Source organism: Brienomyrus brachyistius, chromosome 9 (genome assembly GCF_023856365.1).
Source record: "Brienomyrus brachyistius isolate T26 chromosome 9, BBRACH_0.4, whole genome shotgun sequence".
Taxonomy (NCBI): Eukaryota; Metazoa; Chordata; class Actinopteri; order Osteoglossiformes; family Mormyridae; genus Brienomyrus; species Brienomyrus brachyistius.
This window is the reverse complement of record NC_064541.1, coordinates 6,693,509-6,712,600: the sequence shown is the minus strand read 5'-3', so window position 1 is coordinate 6,712,600 and position 19,092 is coordinate 6,693,509. Positions and strand designations below refer to the sequence as shown.

General features: G+C 47.4%; 1 protein-coding gene across 2 annotated transcripts in view; it reads right to left on the bottom strand.

Moving 5' to 3' along the window:
* The window catches only part of LOC125749630 (transcriptional repressor scratch 1-like), a 63,803-nt gene extending 59,619 nt beyond the window's left edge, over positions 1-4,184 (bottom strand). The window contains exons 1-2 of one of the 2 annotated variants that reach the window (XR_007399971.1): positions 3,283-4,184; positions 1,329-2,351 (exon numbers count right to left, since the gene is read on the bottom strand). Coding sequence is in view for 1 of the 2 variants with exons in the window: in XM_049027057.1 (XP_048883014.1) it covers positions 1,627-2,351; positions 3,283-3,397 (840 nt within the window). In the remaining variant the exon portion in view is untranslated. Of the gene's footprint in view, positions 1-15; positions 2,352-3,282 lie in introns of those variants that run through there. The other variant, XM_049027057.1, reaches the window with a different exon arrangement.
* Between the last annotated feature and the right edge of the window lie 14,908 nt (positions 4,185-19,092).

Here is a 19,092-nt window from a genome sequence, read left to right as displayed (position 1 = left end):
GTACATCATCTCATTGAAAGCCATAAGGAAGCAGGTGCCAGTGAGGATGCCTGCACTCATCCGCTCTGCTTAGGGAAGTGGGTTCAATGTATCTTACCCAAGTCTGACTGCTACAACTGTTACATGTACTGAGGATTTCCATGTGGTGCCGGCATGCCTGGCCCTTTGAAAACGTGCAATATGCAGTAACATACATTGTACACTAAGCAGTACAAAGAAAGAACCACCATGAAGTCTTCATTTATTCTTTATTATGAAGTGCAACAGAATCCCCAGTGTCATTGTGCTTACACCATTGAATACTGGCTCAAAACTCTGCAGGAAATGTTTGTACCCCAGAAAGAAGACACCTCGATTCTCGGCAGGTACAGTAAAAATGCTAAATTCCAAAGGATTCCTTACAAGCATTTTGCAATTAGCGTTTATTTAATTGTTATTCTTGATACAAAAACAGAGGTCAAGCTATCAAGTTCCTTCTACCTGAATCTATAGGGTTTTGTGCTACTTTTAAAGTTGGAAGTATATTCTAAGTGCTTTTAAGCAAACCTTAGAGGACCCTCCACGTGGCTAAAACAAGGCATCTATTCTCACGATCGGATTACAGTGCAACATGTCTGGTTCGAGAGTAGCTCTCATTGCTGCGATTATGTCCTTTCTGAGTGACGCTATTACCGCCTGAGCGCCCATATTGTTGCCTCAGTGGGGTTTTCTCAGATCTGGAGAAACTGAATTGCTTGGAGCTGATTGCTCAGCACTAGAAGCCTACATCCTAAAGCTACTTTAAACAAGAGGCAGGCAGTGCATATCCATATACCAAAGGAAGATTCTCTTTTCATGTTTAATTGGTGATTTCCTAACACTACATTGGCATTTTCCCTGATATTGTGTTTGTGTGATTAATAAGAATACTGGATTAAACCATACCTGATTTTTTTTTAAAGTGTTATTATAGATACTATTTTTTTAATTTTTAAAAAGTACCATGCATTAAGTATTTATTGCTGTGTAGTTCCTTGTGAGTCTTCCACGAAATATTACCCACCGATACTACCTAGGTTTTGGCAAAATCAAAAGCTTAATAAGATTGGCATAGATTATTATTATTATTTTTTTGCATGCAATAACTTTAAAAAGGTATTAACTGAATAAAAGAAAGGAATTGTTTAAAAAGTGACAAAAGCTTTGGCATTTTAATGGTGAGGGCATAGCAAAATGATAAAGTGCAAATGAAGATCCGATATGGTTTGACCAAAAACAATGGGGCAAATAAATAAGCAAATAAATAAGCAAATAAATAAGCAAATAAATTGATAAATAAATTGCTTTACCTTGATGATGAATGCTGTGTGGTCACTGGCAGCAGTACAATATTATCCGATAATAAAAAAGTTTGACCTTTGTGAGAAATAGACATTTTTATAGTCTTCCAACAAAATTAATAATATTTAAGTTCTAAAGATTGTATTATAGAGACCCCTTGGAGAAAAAGTTAGTTTCCTGTAGTTACATGCAAAACGGTTTCCTCAGTTCAAAGTTCATGACTGAAGAAATTGTGCTATCATCAGGTATCACAGAAAACAAAAAAATGAATGAGAAATAAGGTTCTGTATGTTTTTAGTGAGGGAGTCATGCTTCGAGTGGACTCAGAGGCGAGAAGGAGCCTTTGAAACACGCCGACTCGTAGTGCTTGTTCAGGTAGGACTTCAGGGCGAAGGTCTTGTTGCATCGTTTGCATTTGAAGTGCTTGAAGGCGGAGTGCGTCTGCATGTGCGCACGCAGGTTGGAGCGGTCCGCGAACGCCTTTCCGCAGTGCGCGCATCCGAAGGGCTTCTCGCCCGTGTGCGACCGCATGTGTCCCTGCAGCAGCCAGGGCCGGCTGAACGCCTTGCCGCAGATTTCACACTTGTGCTTGAGGTCGTGGGTCAGCAGGTGCATGGCCATGGCTGGCATGGAGACGTACACCTTGCCGCAAGTTGGGCACTTCTTGGCCATCTTGCTGTCGAGGCTGCGGTGCGTCTGCTTGTGCCGGCTCAGGTTGGACGACGTGGCGTACGTCTTTCCACACTCGCTGCACGTGTGCCGCTGTACCGTCCGGGGGCTGCTGACGACTTTCCTGCGCGAACGGCCGTCCGTGATAAAGAAGGCGTCCACGGTGTAGCCTTCGCTGACGGCGGCATCGCCGTTGATGTAGCCCGACGTGATCTCTGACTGCGGGCTGTCGGGCTGGTCCGAGTCAGGTGCTCCGTAATCTCTGTGCATGCCAACGTAGAGGGGCTCAGGGGAGGGCACTTTAATGGCGCTGTCGCTGTCACCATCGTAAACAGACGGGCTGATGTACTCGCTGATGTACCCTAGCACGCAGAAGGACAGGAGCGCCAGTCAGTTTCTCACATACGAAAGGGGTTAACTTTGTGGCTCACATTCCCACTTACTCGAATCGTCCCCCTGTCCAAATTGCATGACAACGAATTCTGCTAACAGGCAAAGTAATCTTACAATCGACCTTTTTATACTTGTATAAACTGTTATCTTGTCTTAGGCAGCGTTATACGTACTTTAAGGACACAGAAAGGTCGAATTAAATACCCCATTTCTCCTTGTAAACGGCATTCATAAAATACTTTAAATGGTTCATACATCACGAATTCATCAACTCTTCATAAATAAGGGCACGCTGCACTAATAACTTTATGGGTGGGATTTAACCGGAGACCTGAGAAGCACGTTTATTATCGCAACGCAATGAAATACTAGTAAGCGTTTGTGGTATTTACATGCGGAATTAACGCCGTGTTATTTTAATGTGCGACGTTTCTAGTAAAAATCAAGACTCACTGAAAATTGTATACATCAAAGAAGTCCATTTACTGAGAGATCTTTAGCGGGTCTACGATAGGTTCATTTGTAAATTTTAGAGAAGTTTACGGTTAACTCCTGGTATTTATTTTAATAGTTGGAAGCGAATGTTAATTTGATTAAAAAAATGTACTAAAGAAGGCCAAACGGTACGGGTGAAATAGATTACATTGAAAAATAAATAAATAAAATGAAATGAGTCACCGTCTTATGATATAAGGTTTTATAGGGGCAGTAATGTAATGGGAATGACTGTTAACTGCGGCTTGGCTGCTTAGGTAATGAACTTCCCACTAAAAACTAAAATATAAACGCAGTAAGTATGACACGTCAAATGCAACACATTAACAGCTATGGTCAAATGGGCTGCATGCACCACAGTTGTCTAAAATCAAAATTTACAAATAAAGTAAGACATTTAAACACCTTTTTCATGAAGACGCAGGCTGAGGTCGGTTCTGGATCTTCCGTACGAGCTCTCGATATCAGCAGATGAAAAATCATCCAGCTTCACCTTCTTCACCAGGAAAGACCTCGGCATGTTTTAATCCTGCACGAAGCGCTCCTTCGCTCTCAGTTCTTCTTCTTCTTCTTCTCCTCCTCCTCATGCACCGCTGTTAAAGGGGCTTCAACACCGAGTGGCCTCGGCGTGTCGTGGCTGAAATGCCAGCACAGGACCGAGGCGAAGCTGATCTGCTGTGGCGCGTCTCTCCGGGCGGCAGAAGCGCAACTTCAGCACCGGACAGCACCGAAATCCTCCGGACAGCAACGGTCAGCACTCGGCACCTCTGGACAGCACCGGACAGCCCTGGACAGCACCGGACAGTGCCAGTATAGAACGGACAGCAACGGACAATCCTGGACAACACCGGACAGCTCCCCCTCCGAGCCGCAGGTTCCCGCAGTGAGGCTCCGTGCCTCCGTTATGAAGCAGCACAGATATCGCTGTGTCACAGGCACTCTGGTCCCATGCAGGCTCCGCTTCACCGCTTCACATGCAGCCCGATGTGCTGATCGCTCCCATTTACGTAAGAAGCCACATTTAAAGCGCACTGGCTTCCGGTCCCGGAGCGGCGCCTCCTCGCGTTTCTGCAGGCTGCTGATCAGCTGCGGGCTTTATAACGGGTTGGCCAGCGCAGCCAAGCGCTCCCTTCAGTCCGGGCAGATCTCCGGCTGGAAATCATTTACTGATGCTGTTATTCGTCGCCCCCTATCACATTTATGACGAAGAGACCGTTATGCCCCTTTAGGACAAGAATGAAGGAATGTTTACCGTCATTTAGGAGCATATAAATGTAGGCTACTCCAATAACACAAGTATTATCATTATTATTACGTCGCGTTTAGATTTTCATTACAGATTTTACATTAATATGAAGGTACCATCAACAACAGTTAAAATAAACAACAAAAATACCTTTCTAAACTGAGCGGATTCATTGCAGACAGTATCGATTGCCTAAGTAATGTAAAGTAACGCCGTTTATATAATGCTCCCATATTTGCTATCTGTGTAGCCATCTGTCATGCAAACGCTCGTCTTTTTAACATAACCGACTTTTCAGATAACTTTCATTTAACCTAATTTTCTGTGGCTTCAACACGTTTAAATGGCACAAGCCATTACATCGGCGTTTGGATGCCGTCTGAAGTTCGCACATTATCCCGCTTTTCTCCTGTTACGGAAGACAGCAGCGGATTATCAGAGAGTACGTTTCCAACATATTAATTAATTGACCCATTTATATTATTTCCCATCGATTACAATCCATCAGTTCAGAAATTGAAATTGTATAGAGGAGTCACGAAAATCCGGCTTCCGAAAGTAATAATAATAATAATAATAATAATAATAACAATAATAATAATAATAATAATAATAATAATAATAATAATAATAATAATAATAATAATAATAATAAGCATATGGCCTTGTCTTTAATAGATTTAAAACACATGTTACAGACTTTCCCCCCCCACATAGCTTACGACAACTCCATAGGTTCCGAACAATTACGAAGGTGTGTTTGGGAAAACAAGTCTTGTTATTCAGGAACATTAGTATCTTCTAGTGTGCTGCCATCTGGAACCCAACGGGCGATTACTTTAGGAGAGACTCTAAGACAGTCAATTAAATTTTCCATTCATATGCAAGATGTACTGTTGACATAAATACCTGCGTACGCCGTTAACTGCACAATACACAAAGGATAAGCTCTTTGAAACGTTATTTGAAAATGAATCACATAGGCCTATATTCAATACTTTGGAATTTTACTAGGTCTACATGAATCGTATTTTTATACGACAATGTTTACTCCGATGATTTGACGGCCCTTTCTGGAATGTTCCGTTCCTTGCGACAGTTGTTTCCGGGGGTTTAGTTTCCGGAATCCCCCAAGAGGGCACAGGCCAAGCAGGTATGGAAAATGAATGAATGAATGAATGAATGAATGAATGAATGAATTTGATATTTATTCCTTAAAACGATTAGATAACAACCACAATCAAAAGGTTAAAACCAGACCAAAACGTCTGATATAATTCTATTTTTTGGGTTGCTTAATGAGGTAAGTATGAATTATCATGTAAGCAGAGTAACAATGCTTTCAAGCCCATTTGTGAAGTTAGTACAGGACGGATTAACTGTCATGTGATACAGTATCACACCCAGCCCAGCTCCAAAGCTTTAAAATGAGTTAAGAATGATGCTGATTGTATTGTTCAGGCTACATTATCAAGCAATGCAGACATCCAGACATTTTACCAAAGGTATTTACAAATTTGCCCAATAAACAAGGGAAAAATCATTAAACAAATGGAGTGATAAACCTGCAAATTTCCACCAACTCCACTGTATGTTGAAGGGCAAATGTACTTGGGTAAATCGATGAATCGTGTTAATGTTTTTGTTGAGTGGCACATCGACACTTAGTGTGCGAAATGATGAGGACTGTGTCAAGCCTAGTGGCAGCAAAAAATCCTGGTAAAATGTGAGGTCAGGGTTCGTTAAGGATAATTGAGTTTAGACTTTATTTACTGAATAAATCCTCTTATCTTCAGGCATGATTCCTAAAGTAGATAAAGTTCTTCAGCCGAGTGCTCAAAGTAAAAAATAATATATAATGTTACTGTCTTCAGTGGAGTTATAAAAATAACCGAAAACTTGAAAAGAATTGCCATTTTCAGAATAATATATGTTTTTAATGTTGCTGTATCTGTCCAAGCACACTCACACACCATTCACTCACACATGCACACCTACGGGCAATTTAGCAACTCCAATTAGCCTCAGCATGTATTTGGACTGTGGGGGGAAACCGGAGTACCCGGAGGAAACCCCACGATGACATGGGGAGAACATGCCAACTCCACACACATGTGACCCAATATATATATATATTCCCCAATATACATATATATATACACACACACACACACATAACTATTGGGGCTCACCTCTTGATCATTGAAATCTGGTGTTTCATCCAGACCCATTGCCACAGGTGTATAATATCAAGCACCTAGGCATGCAGACAGGTTTACAAACATTTGTTAAAGAATGGGTCATTCTGAAGAGCTCAGTGTGGTACTGTCATAGGATGCCACCTTTGCAATGTCAGTTTGAGAAATTTCTTCCCTGCTAGATGTTCTGTAGTCAACTGTAAGTGGTATTACTGCAAATTGGAAGTGTTTAGGAACAACAGAAACTCAGCCACAAAGTGGCAGATCAGGTAAAGTAACAGAGCGGGGGGGTCACTGAGTGCTGAGGTGCATAATTCGTAAAAGTTGCCAAAGCTCTGTTGACTCAATAACTGCAGAGTTCCAAAGTTCCTCTGGCATTAACTCCAGCACAAAAATTTTGCGCCGGGAGCTTCTTGGAATGGGCTTCCATGGCCGAGCAGCTGCATGCAAGCCTCACATCACCAAGCACAATGCCAGGCATTGGATGGAGTGGTGTAAAGCACACTAGCACTGAACTCTGGAGCAGTGGAAGCATGTTTTGTGGAGTGATGAATCACACTTCTCTGACTGGTAGTCTGATGGAAAAGTCTGGGTTTAGCAGATGCCAGGAGAACGTTACCTGCCTGACTGCATTGTGCCAGCTGTAAAGTTTGGTGGAGGAGGGATAATGGTATGGGGTTGTTTTTCAGGAGTTTGGCTAGTTCCAGTGAAGGGAATTCTTAATGCTTCAGCAAACCAAGACATTTTTGACAATTCTGTGCTTCCAACTTTGTGGGAGCAGTTTGGTGAAGGCCCTTTTCTGTTCCACCGTGACTGTGCCCCAGTGCACAGAGCAAGTTCAGACATGGTTGGGTGAGTTTGGTGTGGAAGAACTTGACTGACCCGCACAGACCCCTGGCCTCAACCCCATCAAACAACTTTGAGATGAGCTAAAATGGAGATTGCGAGCCAGGCCTTCACATCCAACATCAGTGCCTGACCTCACTAATGCTCTTCTGGACGAATGGGCAAACATTCCCACAGACACACTCCAAAATCTTGCGGAAAGCCTTCCCAGAAGGGTGGCAGTTGTTATAGCTGCAAAAGGGGGGGCCAACTCCATATTGATGCCTGTAGATTTAGAGTGGGATGTCATACAAGTTCCTGCAGGTGTAATGGCCTGGTGTCCCAATACCTTTGTCCATATAATGTGTATTATAATTTAAAACCTTCAAAGTTCGTTGGACATTTCTTGTCCCAATGGCAGTTGGTAGTCATGTAAAGACAAAAATTTGATTATTCAACGCACACACACACACACACACACACACACACACACACAGATTCTTTATGTTCACCTACATATAGGTGAAAGCCAAAAAAACACTCAGCTTACACCAACGGCTTAAAGATCTCAGACAAAAAATGACGGTTCTTCAAAACAAGATTGGCTGTATCTTAGAGGTGGGGGCTATAAACAAGACTGATACAGGTCTTTCACTGAGAAGCACCACCCTATAATTTTACTGTAAATTCACAACGAGGCTAAAACGTTAAAACAGTAAGAGTCTCCGCCCACCATGGCAGAAACAAAATATTTCTGAGGCTTTTCGCAGGAAACATGTGGTCACAGAAAAATCTCCCCAGTAATGATGACAGAAGCTGAATAAGTCATTCTGCATTAATAAACAGCTGCATAAAATGTCTTACATATGAAACACAAACAAACTCAAACGGGGCATTTATGACTGACAGCTGAATCTACAGTGTTATGGATACCCCATCCATTACAGTAATTCTCTATAGTCTCTATTCATCATTTAATTGTATTGCCATGTATACAATACAAGGCACTGAGGTGCATTGAGCAGGGGGCTAGTCTCACTTTCTCGCCTAAAACTTACGGCCTGGTGAGTTTCACAGGTCTTCCTGCAATATCTGACAACCAAATTGAGGGACTGTCAAAATTTCAGCACCAGAGAGCAAGCTGTCATTGCTATCATCACCAGGCTGAAGGAAGCAGATGGTGAGGCAGCAATGTTCAAGGCACAAGACAAAGTTTGCAAAAAATATGCAGCTGAGAGACAGAACAGGGTCAGAGGTCAGGTCAGGTCATGTCACTGATGTGATGCTGCCAGTGTAGGACACTTTTCTTAACAATGGGTCTGGTTTCCCAAGCAGAACTGGGATCATGGGATCATGGGATCATTGTTACCTCACATCTGCACTCTCACAGTCTAGCTAGGCGAGAAAAACTAAGGGACACGACTGACAGTTATGTACAATTCTGTCCATTTCTCTCCTCCTGGTTTGTACCATGTGAGCTGATGAGAAAGGAAACGATTTAGGAAGTGTGGAGTCTCCCTGCTTGATGAATCAGCAGCCTGGATCTGGGTAATGGGACGCCTTGTGTCAGAAGATTTTATAATTGAGATTTTGCTATCGCTCTTGCTGATGTTGTACACCATGCTGAGAGCTGGATGCCGCATATAACACAGCTCTTAGAAGAAGAATTTCCCCCTTAAATTACGATGATTGATTGGTGGTGTAATTAAGTCAAGCTGTTTCATTCTGGTACAGAAACATGAAGAATGCAAGGAGCATGTCTCTAGATACATTCACCCTTATTGATCATTCAGCAGAAGTAAAAGTAGAGAATGAATAAATGGCCAGATCATCCACAATTAGGAAAAGTTCAAGAGACTGGGTACAGGAACACGTTGCATGTGCACTTGGGTACCATGCCCCTTACATCTGCCCAGGGCCACACCTCATTCACTCAGGGCCGTGCCTCATCCACAAAGAGCCACGCCTCACTCACTCAAGGCCACGCCTCCTCCAAGAAAAGCCACGCCTCATCAACTTAAAGCCACGCCTCATTTTCTCAGGGCCACACCTTACTCACGCAAGGCCACACCTAATTCACTCAGGGCCACGTCTCCTCCATGCAGACCCACACCTCATTCACTCAGGGCCGTGCCTCATCCACAAAGAACCACAGCTCATTCACTCAAGACCACACCTCCTCCATGCAAAGCCACGCCTCATCTACTTTAAGCCACGCCACATTTTCTCAGGGCTACGCCTTACTCACCCAAGGCCACACCTCATTCACTCAGGGCCATGCCTCCTCCATGCAGAGTCACGCCTCAATCACTCAGGGCCACGCCTCACTTTCTCAGGGCCACTCCGTACTCACCCAAGGCCAAACCTCATTCACTGAGGGCCACGCCTCCTCCATGCAGAGCCACGCCTCATTCATTCAGGGCCACGCCTCCTACTCCATGCCTTATCCGTGGACACCAAAGCGCGGAGTCACCGTGCGGCGTTAAATAAGCCACGCCAATACCAATGCATCTGCCCCATGAACCTTCTCTCACAAGATGACTTCAAAGTTCATAAATCACAGAGGGGCCCCTGGGAGCCCACAGGAGCGGAGAAGCGGCCTGCTTTCCTGGCTCTTTCCAGCAGCCTCACTGCGTTTTTTAGCACCTGAGGAGCACTGCCATTTGAAATGCGATTACAACAGCTGTGCTTGCTCAGTCTGGCGCACTGGCGTCCTCCCCCCATAGTCCCCTGTAATTACCCCCCCCCATCCTCCTGAAGGAGCCAGCGAGCCGGCAGCTTCCAGGGCCCCGCACGCCTCTTTCCCATTCCCGTGAGCGTCCATGAGGGAAACCGGCCTCGTTATCCTCTGAACTGAAGAAGGGCGTCTATCAGTAACGAGGAGCAGGCGTCAGATGGGCAGACTCTGGGATGTTTGCTGCTTCTGCTGCTCCACTAACCCCCTGACAGGCTGACAGGGGCGGCGCTCACCAGCTTATCAGTGTCGGGCGCCTCTTTGATGCCCGTCTTTGGAAGTCGTATCTTTTTTTAATTCAGTATACAGAGATAGGAAGACATCACAGGTGTTATGGTGAAATTACAGAGGATCACTCATCATGCGAGATTACAGTCACAAACAGGCGTGTCCTTCAGCGGAATAAACAAACATCGAATTAAACAGAACATCTTCTATTCTGCTTAAAGTCTGGTCCACAGCCGCTACAGATTGGTTACACCATTAGGAACTAGGTGGCAATATCCTAGCATGGCGAGAGGTTTGAATTCAGCCTTTATAAAGTCAACCAGCATGGCGCTGGTTTAAATTGCGAAGTACCGTATTTTATTGTCCTATTATCAGTGTCCCCGTGGAGTCGAGGACCACGGAATAATCTGTGATTTAGATTCAGAAAATAAAGTTGCAGCTTTGTTTTCCAGATAATGCCCCACAGCCCAGTGGATGGATTGATTGTAAATTAAAACCCAGGAGAAAATGCTTTGTTCAGCGAAGATCTCCTGCGTACTTAAAATATTGGGTGTTTCTGGAAGAAGACGCGGCCGTTGGCTGTCCAAGGAGCCCATATGGTCGCCTCAGCGGACTGCCTTTGTTCATTTCAGAAAGCACAGAATCAACATGGAAACACGACAGCCAGCAGCTACTGTCTGCAGATCATCTACAGACACGGGGTGGTACAGTCAAGCTCAAACATGATAGATAAACAGCACAATCTGCACAACTGGGGCTGAAACACACACCAGCAGCGGTGAAGGCATCTTCACTCTCAGCACAATTAAAAACTGCTTTAAAATGCATCCACAGACTTCAAAAAGGCCGACCCAACAACACCTCATTGAAACCTAATATATACTTTTGCTCTCAATTCTTTTTACATTTTTCCAATCATTTTGATTGTTGGTTTTAACAAGTTGGTTGAACTGAGTAGTACATATTCATATTGTACATATATGCCATAAGTGTTTATTCTTACAGTTATATACTCGTTAACGTAATGTACCTATATGCAGAAAATATTAATATACAGTAGTATAGCTATATGCTTTGAGTATTTGTAAAGTATACCACTATGTTCTTGGCATTTGTATAATGTACATATGTGCTCTGAGTATTTGTATAGTATACATATGTGCTCTGAGTATTTGTATAGTATTCATATGTGCTCTGAGTATTTGTATAGTATACCTATATGCTCTTGGTATTTATATAGTATATGCTCAAATGCCCAGTGTGCATTCTCTATGAGGTTCTGAGCCCCTCCTTAGTGTCCCGTGACGCTGAGCCGCTGGTCCCTCTCCAGATGGTTGCAGGCATTGGGTCTGTCTGCTGTTGTTCCCATTTAATGAGAGCTGTTCTCTGCCGCAGGATGTATAGATGCACGTATGTGGAGGGAGGCGACAGGTGTGATTAATTACTCCACATTAACACCACTGCCGCTACGTCAGTCTGTTCTTACACATCACCTCTCACAGGGCTGCTCTGCCTGCTCTTCGCTTTAGTTTTGCAGTACAGAGTCCAGAATAAACGGCCATGATTCCAATATGCACATGTCACTGGTAACCCGAGGGACGGCCATTGAAAGTGCTGTTATGGAAAGACTGGCCAACAGTACGATGCCTCTCCCCTCATTCCCGGCTGCTCTCTGGCAGCCAGCGTTCTGGAACTGTTCCCCTTGCATTGTTTTTAATGCAGAGTTAACAGCTACTTGGGAATGAAACTACAGGGATTATTGGGTTGCCAGACTGAGCAGGCAGACTGGAAACCTTAGCAATATACTGGCATTAGATAGTTGCTCTTTACAGCCACTGTCCTGGGTTTTGTAATCAGCACCTGTTTAGGGCACCTGTTTATCGTCTTACACGACTGCTCCTCATATGGAACCAAGTCTGTGTTACAATCCAATGAAGCCCCCCCCCTCCCCCCACGCCCAGGCCCCATGCCCCCACCCCCCAGATCAAGATAAGGTAACCATGAGAGCATATGGCTTTGGGTCTCGACATACATGTCATGCTAATTTACACAGGAAAACAAATTATGAGTTAAAATAAAACATTGTAGGTCAACCAAAAATAAATGTTTTAAGGTTCAACCCGAAGAAGAGCCTACTTACTTTTTCATATTTCTCTTACATGAGTAATAGAAGAGGCACGGCCCCCACAAATATTAATCTTAATTGCATTTTTTTTAACCCTCATTCCCTTGTGAATTTGAGGGTCACATGATCTACACTGTAAATGTTACATAGGAACATGGGGGACGAGGACTGCAAAAGTTCCTACAGTTCCTATCACTCATGCGACACCACAATCGGTACAGGTATAATGGTACGAGAGTGAATGCAGAGCCAGAGCGGACGAGCATGGGGGGGGGGGGGGGGGGGCAGCTCACGATGATGCTGGCGACAGAGATACAGGGCGAATCACACAAGACGAGACGCATCGCACATGCCCAGTCAGAGAGCTGTCTGATTCCTGTAGTGCAGAATACGACAGAAAGGCGGACACCTCCAAACAAACAAAGAGAGGACGGCTGAGTCGATCAGGTGCCTTTCCTCCAGAAAGTGACTTAGATAATTTCATAAATGTCACCAAACCTAACAGCTGGCTGGTTTGGGGAAATGAGAAGATATAACAGAAAAGCCAGTTTCACTCAGTAACTGTATCTCTTGTGACGTACAGCTGCCTGGATGAAGGCTTCTGTAGCAGAGATGAAGTGTGTCAGTAGCGTTTCACTCACACCTTTTCAGAGCAGAGATACTCACCAGGACCCACGACTCAGGCAGCCTTTCAGCGTGGTCAGACTCTGCTCCCTGTGGGGGGTGCGTGCTGTGTCCGCGCCGTGCCAGTGGGGGCCGGACTCCTCGCTCAGCTCTTGACTTTTTGGTGGGGAGATGGTGGGGGGCGGGGGTGGTCACAATGCCAGGCAGTCAGGGTAGCGGACCCACCACAGCGCCAATCGCAATGAACTTTAGCAGTGGCGCTAGCGTGGGTGTTAACGCCAGAGTGAGGCGCCGTGGCGACCGAGAGGCTTGTGTCCAGATCTGTGCTGTTTTGCTCCCCTTTACCAAACCGGAGAGCTACACAGGAAGCGTCAAGACCAGGAGAACCCCAGTGGGTCTGGCTGTCTGTGAAAATGGAGGGGAGGCCTGTTTTATCAGCTCCCCCCCCCCGGCAGTCGCACCCTCGCAAGCCAGCCGCACACATTCGCACAGCTGAGTCGATGACTTAACTCTCGCTGTAGGTGTCTTCATCCGTCACCTGACTGCTAAGTACTGCACCACCTGCAGTATTTTTCCCCTCAGATTTAAATATGTTCTTCGCCTGGGTTGACAGCTGTGCTTCTCAATTGAATTTAAACTATAAGTAAGAATTTTACACTGGCTTTTTCATAATCGTTTTAATGTAGGCAGTCACAGGCATGACGGAATTGCCGAGGATGTCGGGGCGCTTCACGTGTGTGACATTAAGACAAACGCATACATGATACGTAACAATGATGTTATTAATGTTCTCGCAATGTTGACACCCAAACTCAGAGATATTCATTTAGGGAGTATGGCTATGCAGAGCTCGTAATAGCCTGAAAATGAAGCCTTATTTATACAACGCTCACAACTTTTCGTGTACTGCAGACCCTCACCTGGCCCTCGGTTACAGTGTAGGCCCTCAGTTACAGTGTAGGCCCTCGGTTACAGCGCAGGCCCTCGGTTACAGCGCAGGCCCTCGGTTACAGCGCAGGCCCTTTCTTATGGTGCAGACCTTTAGTTACTGCACAGGCCATCAGATATGGTGCTGCCTTTGGTTACGGTACAAGCACAGACGTTCGACCAGGGTGCTGCCTTCAGTTACGGCGCCCAGTTCGGTTATGACGCTGCCTTCGGTTACAGGGCCCAGTTCGGTTATGACGCTGCCTTCGGTTACAGGGCCCAGTTCGGTTACGCCGCCCAGTTCGGTTACGCCGCCCAGTTCGGTTATGACGCTGCCTTCGGTTAACGGCGCCCAGTTCGGTTACGCCGCCCAGTTCGGTTATGACGCTGCCTTCGGTTACGGCACCCAGTTCGGTTACGCCGCCCAGTTCGGTTATGATGCCCAGTTCGGTTACGCTGCCAAGTTCGGTTACGCCGCCCAGTTCGGTTATGACGCTGCCTTCGGTTACGGCACCCAGTTCGGTTATGATGCCCAGTTCGGTTACGCTGCCAAGTTCGGTTACGCCGCCCAGTTCGGTTATGACGCTGCCTTCGGTTACGGCGCCCAGTTCGGTTATGACGCTGCCTTCGGTTAACGGCGCCCAGTTCGGTTACGCCGCCCAGTTCGGTTATGACGCTGCCTTCGGTTACGCCGCCCAGTTCGGTTATGACGCTGCCTTCGGTTACGGCGCCCAGTTCGGTTATGACGCTGCCTTCGGTTAACGGCGCTCAGTTCGGTTACGCCGCCCAGTTCGGTTATGATGCCCAGTTCGGTTATGACGCTGCCTTCGGTTACGGCACCCAGTTCGGTTACGCCGCCCAGTTCGGTTATGATGCCCAGTTCGGTTACGCTGCCAAGTTCGGTTATGACGCTGCCTTCGGTTACGGCGCCCAGTTCGGTTATGACGCTGCCTTCAGTTACGGCGCCCAGTTCGGTTATGACGCTGCCTTCGGTTACGGCACCCAGTTCGGTTATGACGCTGCCTTCGGTTAACGGCGCCCAGTTCGGTTATGACGCTGCCTTCGGTTACGGCGCCCAGTTCGGTTATGACGCTGCCTTCGGTTACAGGGCCCAGTTCGGTTATGACGCTGCCTTCGGTTAACGGCGCCCAGTTCGGTTACGGCACCCAGTTCGGTTATGATGCCCAGTTCGGTTATGACGCTGCCTTCGGTTACGGCACCCAGTTCGGTTATGATGCCCAGTTCGGTTACGCTGCCAAGTTCGGTTACGCCGCCCAGTTCGGTTATGACGCTGCCTTCGGTTACGGCGCCCAGTTCGGTTATGACGCTGCCTTCGGTTACAGGGCCCAGTTCGGTTATGACGCTGCCTTCGGTTAACGGCGCCCAGTTCGGTTACGCCGCCCAGTTCGGTTATGACGCTGCCTTCGGTTACGGCGCCCAGTTCGGTTATGACGCTGACTTCGGTTACAGGGCCCAGTTCGGTTATGACGCTGCCTTCGGTTAACGGCGCCCAGTTCGGTTATGACGCTGACTTCGGTTACAGGGCCCAGTTCGGTTATGACGCTGCCTTCGGTTACGGCGCCCAGTTCGGTTATGACGCTGCCTTCGGTTACGGCGCCCAGTTCGGTTATGACGCTGACTTCGGTTACAGGGCCCAGTTCGGTTATGACGCTGCCTTCGGTTACGGCGCCCAGTTCGGTTATGACGCTGCCTTCGGTTAACGGCGCCCAGTTCAGTTACGGCACCCAGTTCGGTTATGATGCCCAGTTCGGTTATGACGCTGCCTTCGGTTACGGCACCCAGTTCGGTTACGCCGCCCAGTTCGGTTATGATGCCCAGTTCGGTTACGCTGCCAAGTTCGGTTACGCCGCCCAGTTCGGTTATGACGCTGCCTTCGGTTACGGCACCCAGTTCGGTTACGCCGCCCAGTTCGGTTATGCTGCCCAGTTCGGTTACGCTGCCAAGTTCGGTTACGCCGCCCAGTTCGGTTATGACGCTGCCTTCGGTTAACGGCGCCCAGTTCGGTTACGCCGCCCAGTTCGGTTATGATGCCCAGTTCGGTTACGCTGCCAAGTTCGGTTACGCCGCCCAGTTCGGTTATGACGCTGCCTTCGGTTACGCCGCCCAGTTCGGTTATGACGCTGCCTTCGGTTAACGGCGCCCAGTTCGGTTATGACGCCGCCTTTGGTTATGCCGCCCAGTTCGGTAACGCCGCTCAGTTCGGTTATGACGCTGCCTTCGGTTATGCCGCCCAGTTCGGTTACGCCGCCCAGTTTGGTTATGACGCCGCCTTCGGTTATGCCGCCCAGTTCGGTAACGCCGCTCAGTTCGGTTATGACGCCGCCTTCGGTTATGCCGGCAAGTTCGGTTACGCCGCCCAGTTCGGTTACGGCGCTCAGTTCGGTTATGACGCTGCCTTCGGTTATGGCTTAGTCCTTTGTTAGGGCATAGCCCTGCAGTTACAGTGCAGCCCTGTAGTTACAGCATAGCCACAAGTTACAGTCTGGCTCCTTGTTACTCTCACAGAAGCCTCTGTCTCTGATAGCTGCCCGCTCATCGCCCGTGTTCTGCAGCATGCTCCACACTCTTGTTGCAGAAGCGGGGGCTCCATTTCCAGCAGATCGCTGCCCCTGAACTTGGCTGGACGGCATGCAGGTCATTAGGAAGAATCATGCTGCCATCTTTTACATAAGATCACAGATCCGACCCTGACAGCAGACAGAAGCGGTTCCACATGCAAGGTCCTCTCCACTTGCTTTCCTGAACCATCACCCACTAGACCAAGGGGCTTCTGGAAGTGAAAGACTGAGACAGCAGGTGCCAACTCCATCACAGCTGTGGGTAACCCTTAGTGACAGCGAGGCCTTTTATTCACTGCTGCATTAACAGTACTGTGTAGCATATATGGCCCTGGACGTCTGCCCGGGAAGTCCCCCCCCCCAGCTATTCTCCCCTGCAACCCTCATTAAATTATAGAGGTGCCACCCTGTCCAGGAGTCACTGATCTGGCTACTGTGTTCAGGCAGCAATTTGCGCTTGAATCATAAGGTTGACTCGTTTAGATATAAATCTTGCCATAGACCACAAGCGGTCTTCCTGTGATACTAATGAGATCTGAGCGAAGAGGGAGCCCAGTGCCGCAGTAGAGATCTTTCAGTGGTCAACAAAACACCAACCAGATGCTGCTATTCAGTCACGTTGACAAACGTGGAGCTGGAGGGTGACTGCTGTACCATTAAGCCTCGCCATGCAAGAATGCAACATCTCCATGCGGGCTCTTCGTGCAGCAACTTACGAGTCGTATTCATTGAACACTGAAGAAAGATCATGGCATGTAGACCTAGCAGCGGCTGCACATTGTTGCTGGTGATCTGGCACGTTTAGACATTCCAGCATTCATTCATCTCCCAGTACAGGATGAGGTCGCTGGCACCCATCCCAGACAGTCCCTTTGCAGGGCACACACACACACACACACACACACACACACACACACACACACACACAATGGGCAATTTAGAGATGCCAATTCACTGTGACCATGGGAGGAAACTCCTCACAGAGAGAACTAGGGGTGGGATTCAAAACCCCCAGCCATGGAGGTGTGTAGCCACACCTCCACCCTTCCGAAGCACAGCGCCACCTGCCTACGGGAGGCAGTAATGGCCATTTTTCATTGGTGCCGTATTAACGTGCAGTATATCTTATAGGGCAACACTAGGTGCAGCAGAAAGCCTTGCTGTCGCAGCGTTGTATAAAGTATCATTATCCCGGCAGATGCGTAGCATTTTCTGGGTGTCAGGAGGTAGCTGTGTGCTGAGGGAGCGCGAATTATATGCCCGTTTTCCCTGTGCGCCTCATAAAGCTGCTTCGCGCCGTGAGCGGGGTGCCGAGGATCACTCCCCAGGGACCGAATTAAGCAGCGACCTTGACGTAACAATTTATTATCCTTTAAGTGCAATGCAGCCCATTGCGGTATAATTGACTTGACCTATAAATGTCAAATTAAAGCCACTTTCAGAAGCAGTGGAATTTGCTGGCTTTTTTCCGCGTCACACGGGTCGGCCGTGCGCAGCTCCGGACGCTGACGGGGACATCTGCGTGCGACTCGCCTCCCGACCGGCACGTGGGCCAGGGTGCCCCTACCGCCGGCGACGAATTACCGGCGACTTCCAGCATTCCCCCGTCAGCGAGCGGACAGCCTGCTGTGCGGAGCCAGGTGCTGCAGGAAGACGGCGACACGAGCGGGACGAGCAGACAGAGAGAGAGAAAGGCGGCCTCAATAGGCAGCTGATTTAAGATGAGCCGTCCTCTCGAAAGGCGCAGAGTGTCTGGCACCGGCCGAGAGTCACCTGCTCACAGCTCAAATTGGCCCTTGTGGTGCCTATTCACTACCTCCCGCCCCCCCCTCCCCCCAGCCCCGCATTCGGGGGGCTGAATACGGCACTTAGAGGGGCACTTTAGCCTGGTTTCCGTGCAGCTTTGATTATTCACCTCATTAAGTCCCAGAGATGTGTGGACTTTGAGAGGTTTGTGTTAACCCCCCCCCCCCCCCCCCAAAAAAAAAAAATAAGCGACATTCTCTCCAGCGAGGCTGCTCCTTTTCAACTGTTTTCCGTGTAGATGCTCCTCACACTAAAACTGCGCATATCCTGAACAGCGGTCTCTGTTATTGCTGGTCTGCATAGTCTGTTTGTTATAACCTACCAGTTCGGTGACACAGGTGCTTGTCACACTCTCTCTTCTCCAACCTGAAAAACTCTGCCATTACTTCATTCGAAAGTGGCCTAGATATGGTTTCTATCCCAGATTCTATTAGCAAACCTCCCATACATCTTTGGTACTTCCACTACGCCGCATAACTGTGCACTAAACTGAGCAGGAAATATACCTCGAGCCATTGCGAAACTCAGAATGATATTTCAAAATAGCCAGAAATAGATGAAAACCAGATCATTTTCAATACAGTACTCCATGCTACACTACTAGATTCTCAGGGTAATGAATACAGGTTACCGTGTTTAGTTAACGTGTGGAGTTTTTGCTCCTGCATGCGCTGAACGCATCGTAAGCATACTTTAAATCACGCTCAGATTGCGTCCGCTGCCTGCGACCACAGTGTTTGCCACCAAATGCCGATTCAAACTTACTCTCCTTCAGTTTTCAACCTCACCAATGTTGCAGTCGTCTTACCAAGATGATAGAATGCTTATACGGTGACAAAGCTAAGAAATTACGAGGTAGGGAAACATCTTCATGCCGTGTGAAGTTGAATCGGATCCAGATACATTTCAGCATCAATCACTGC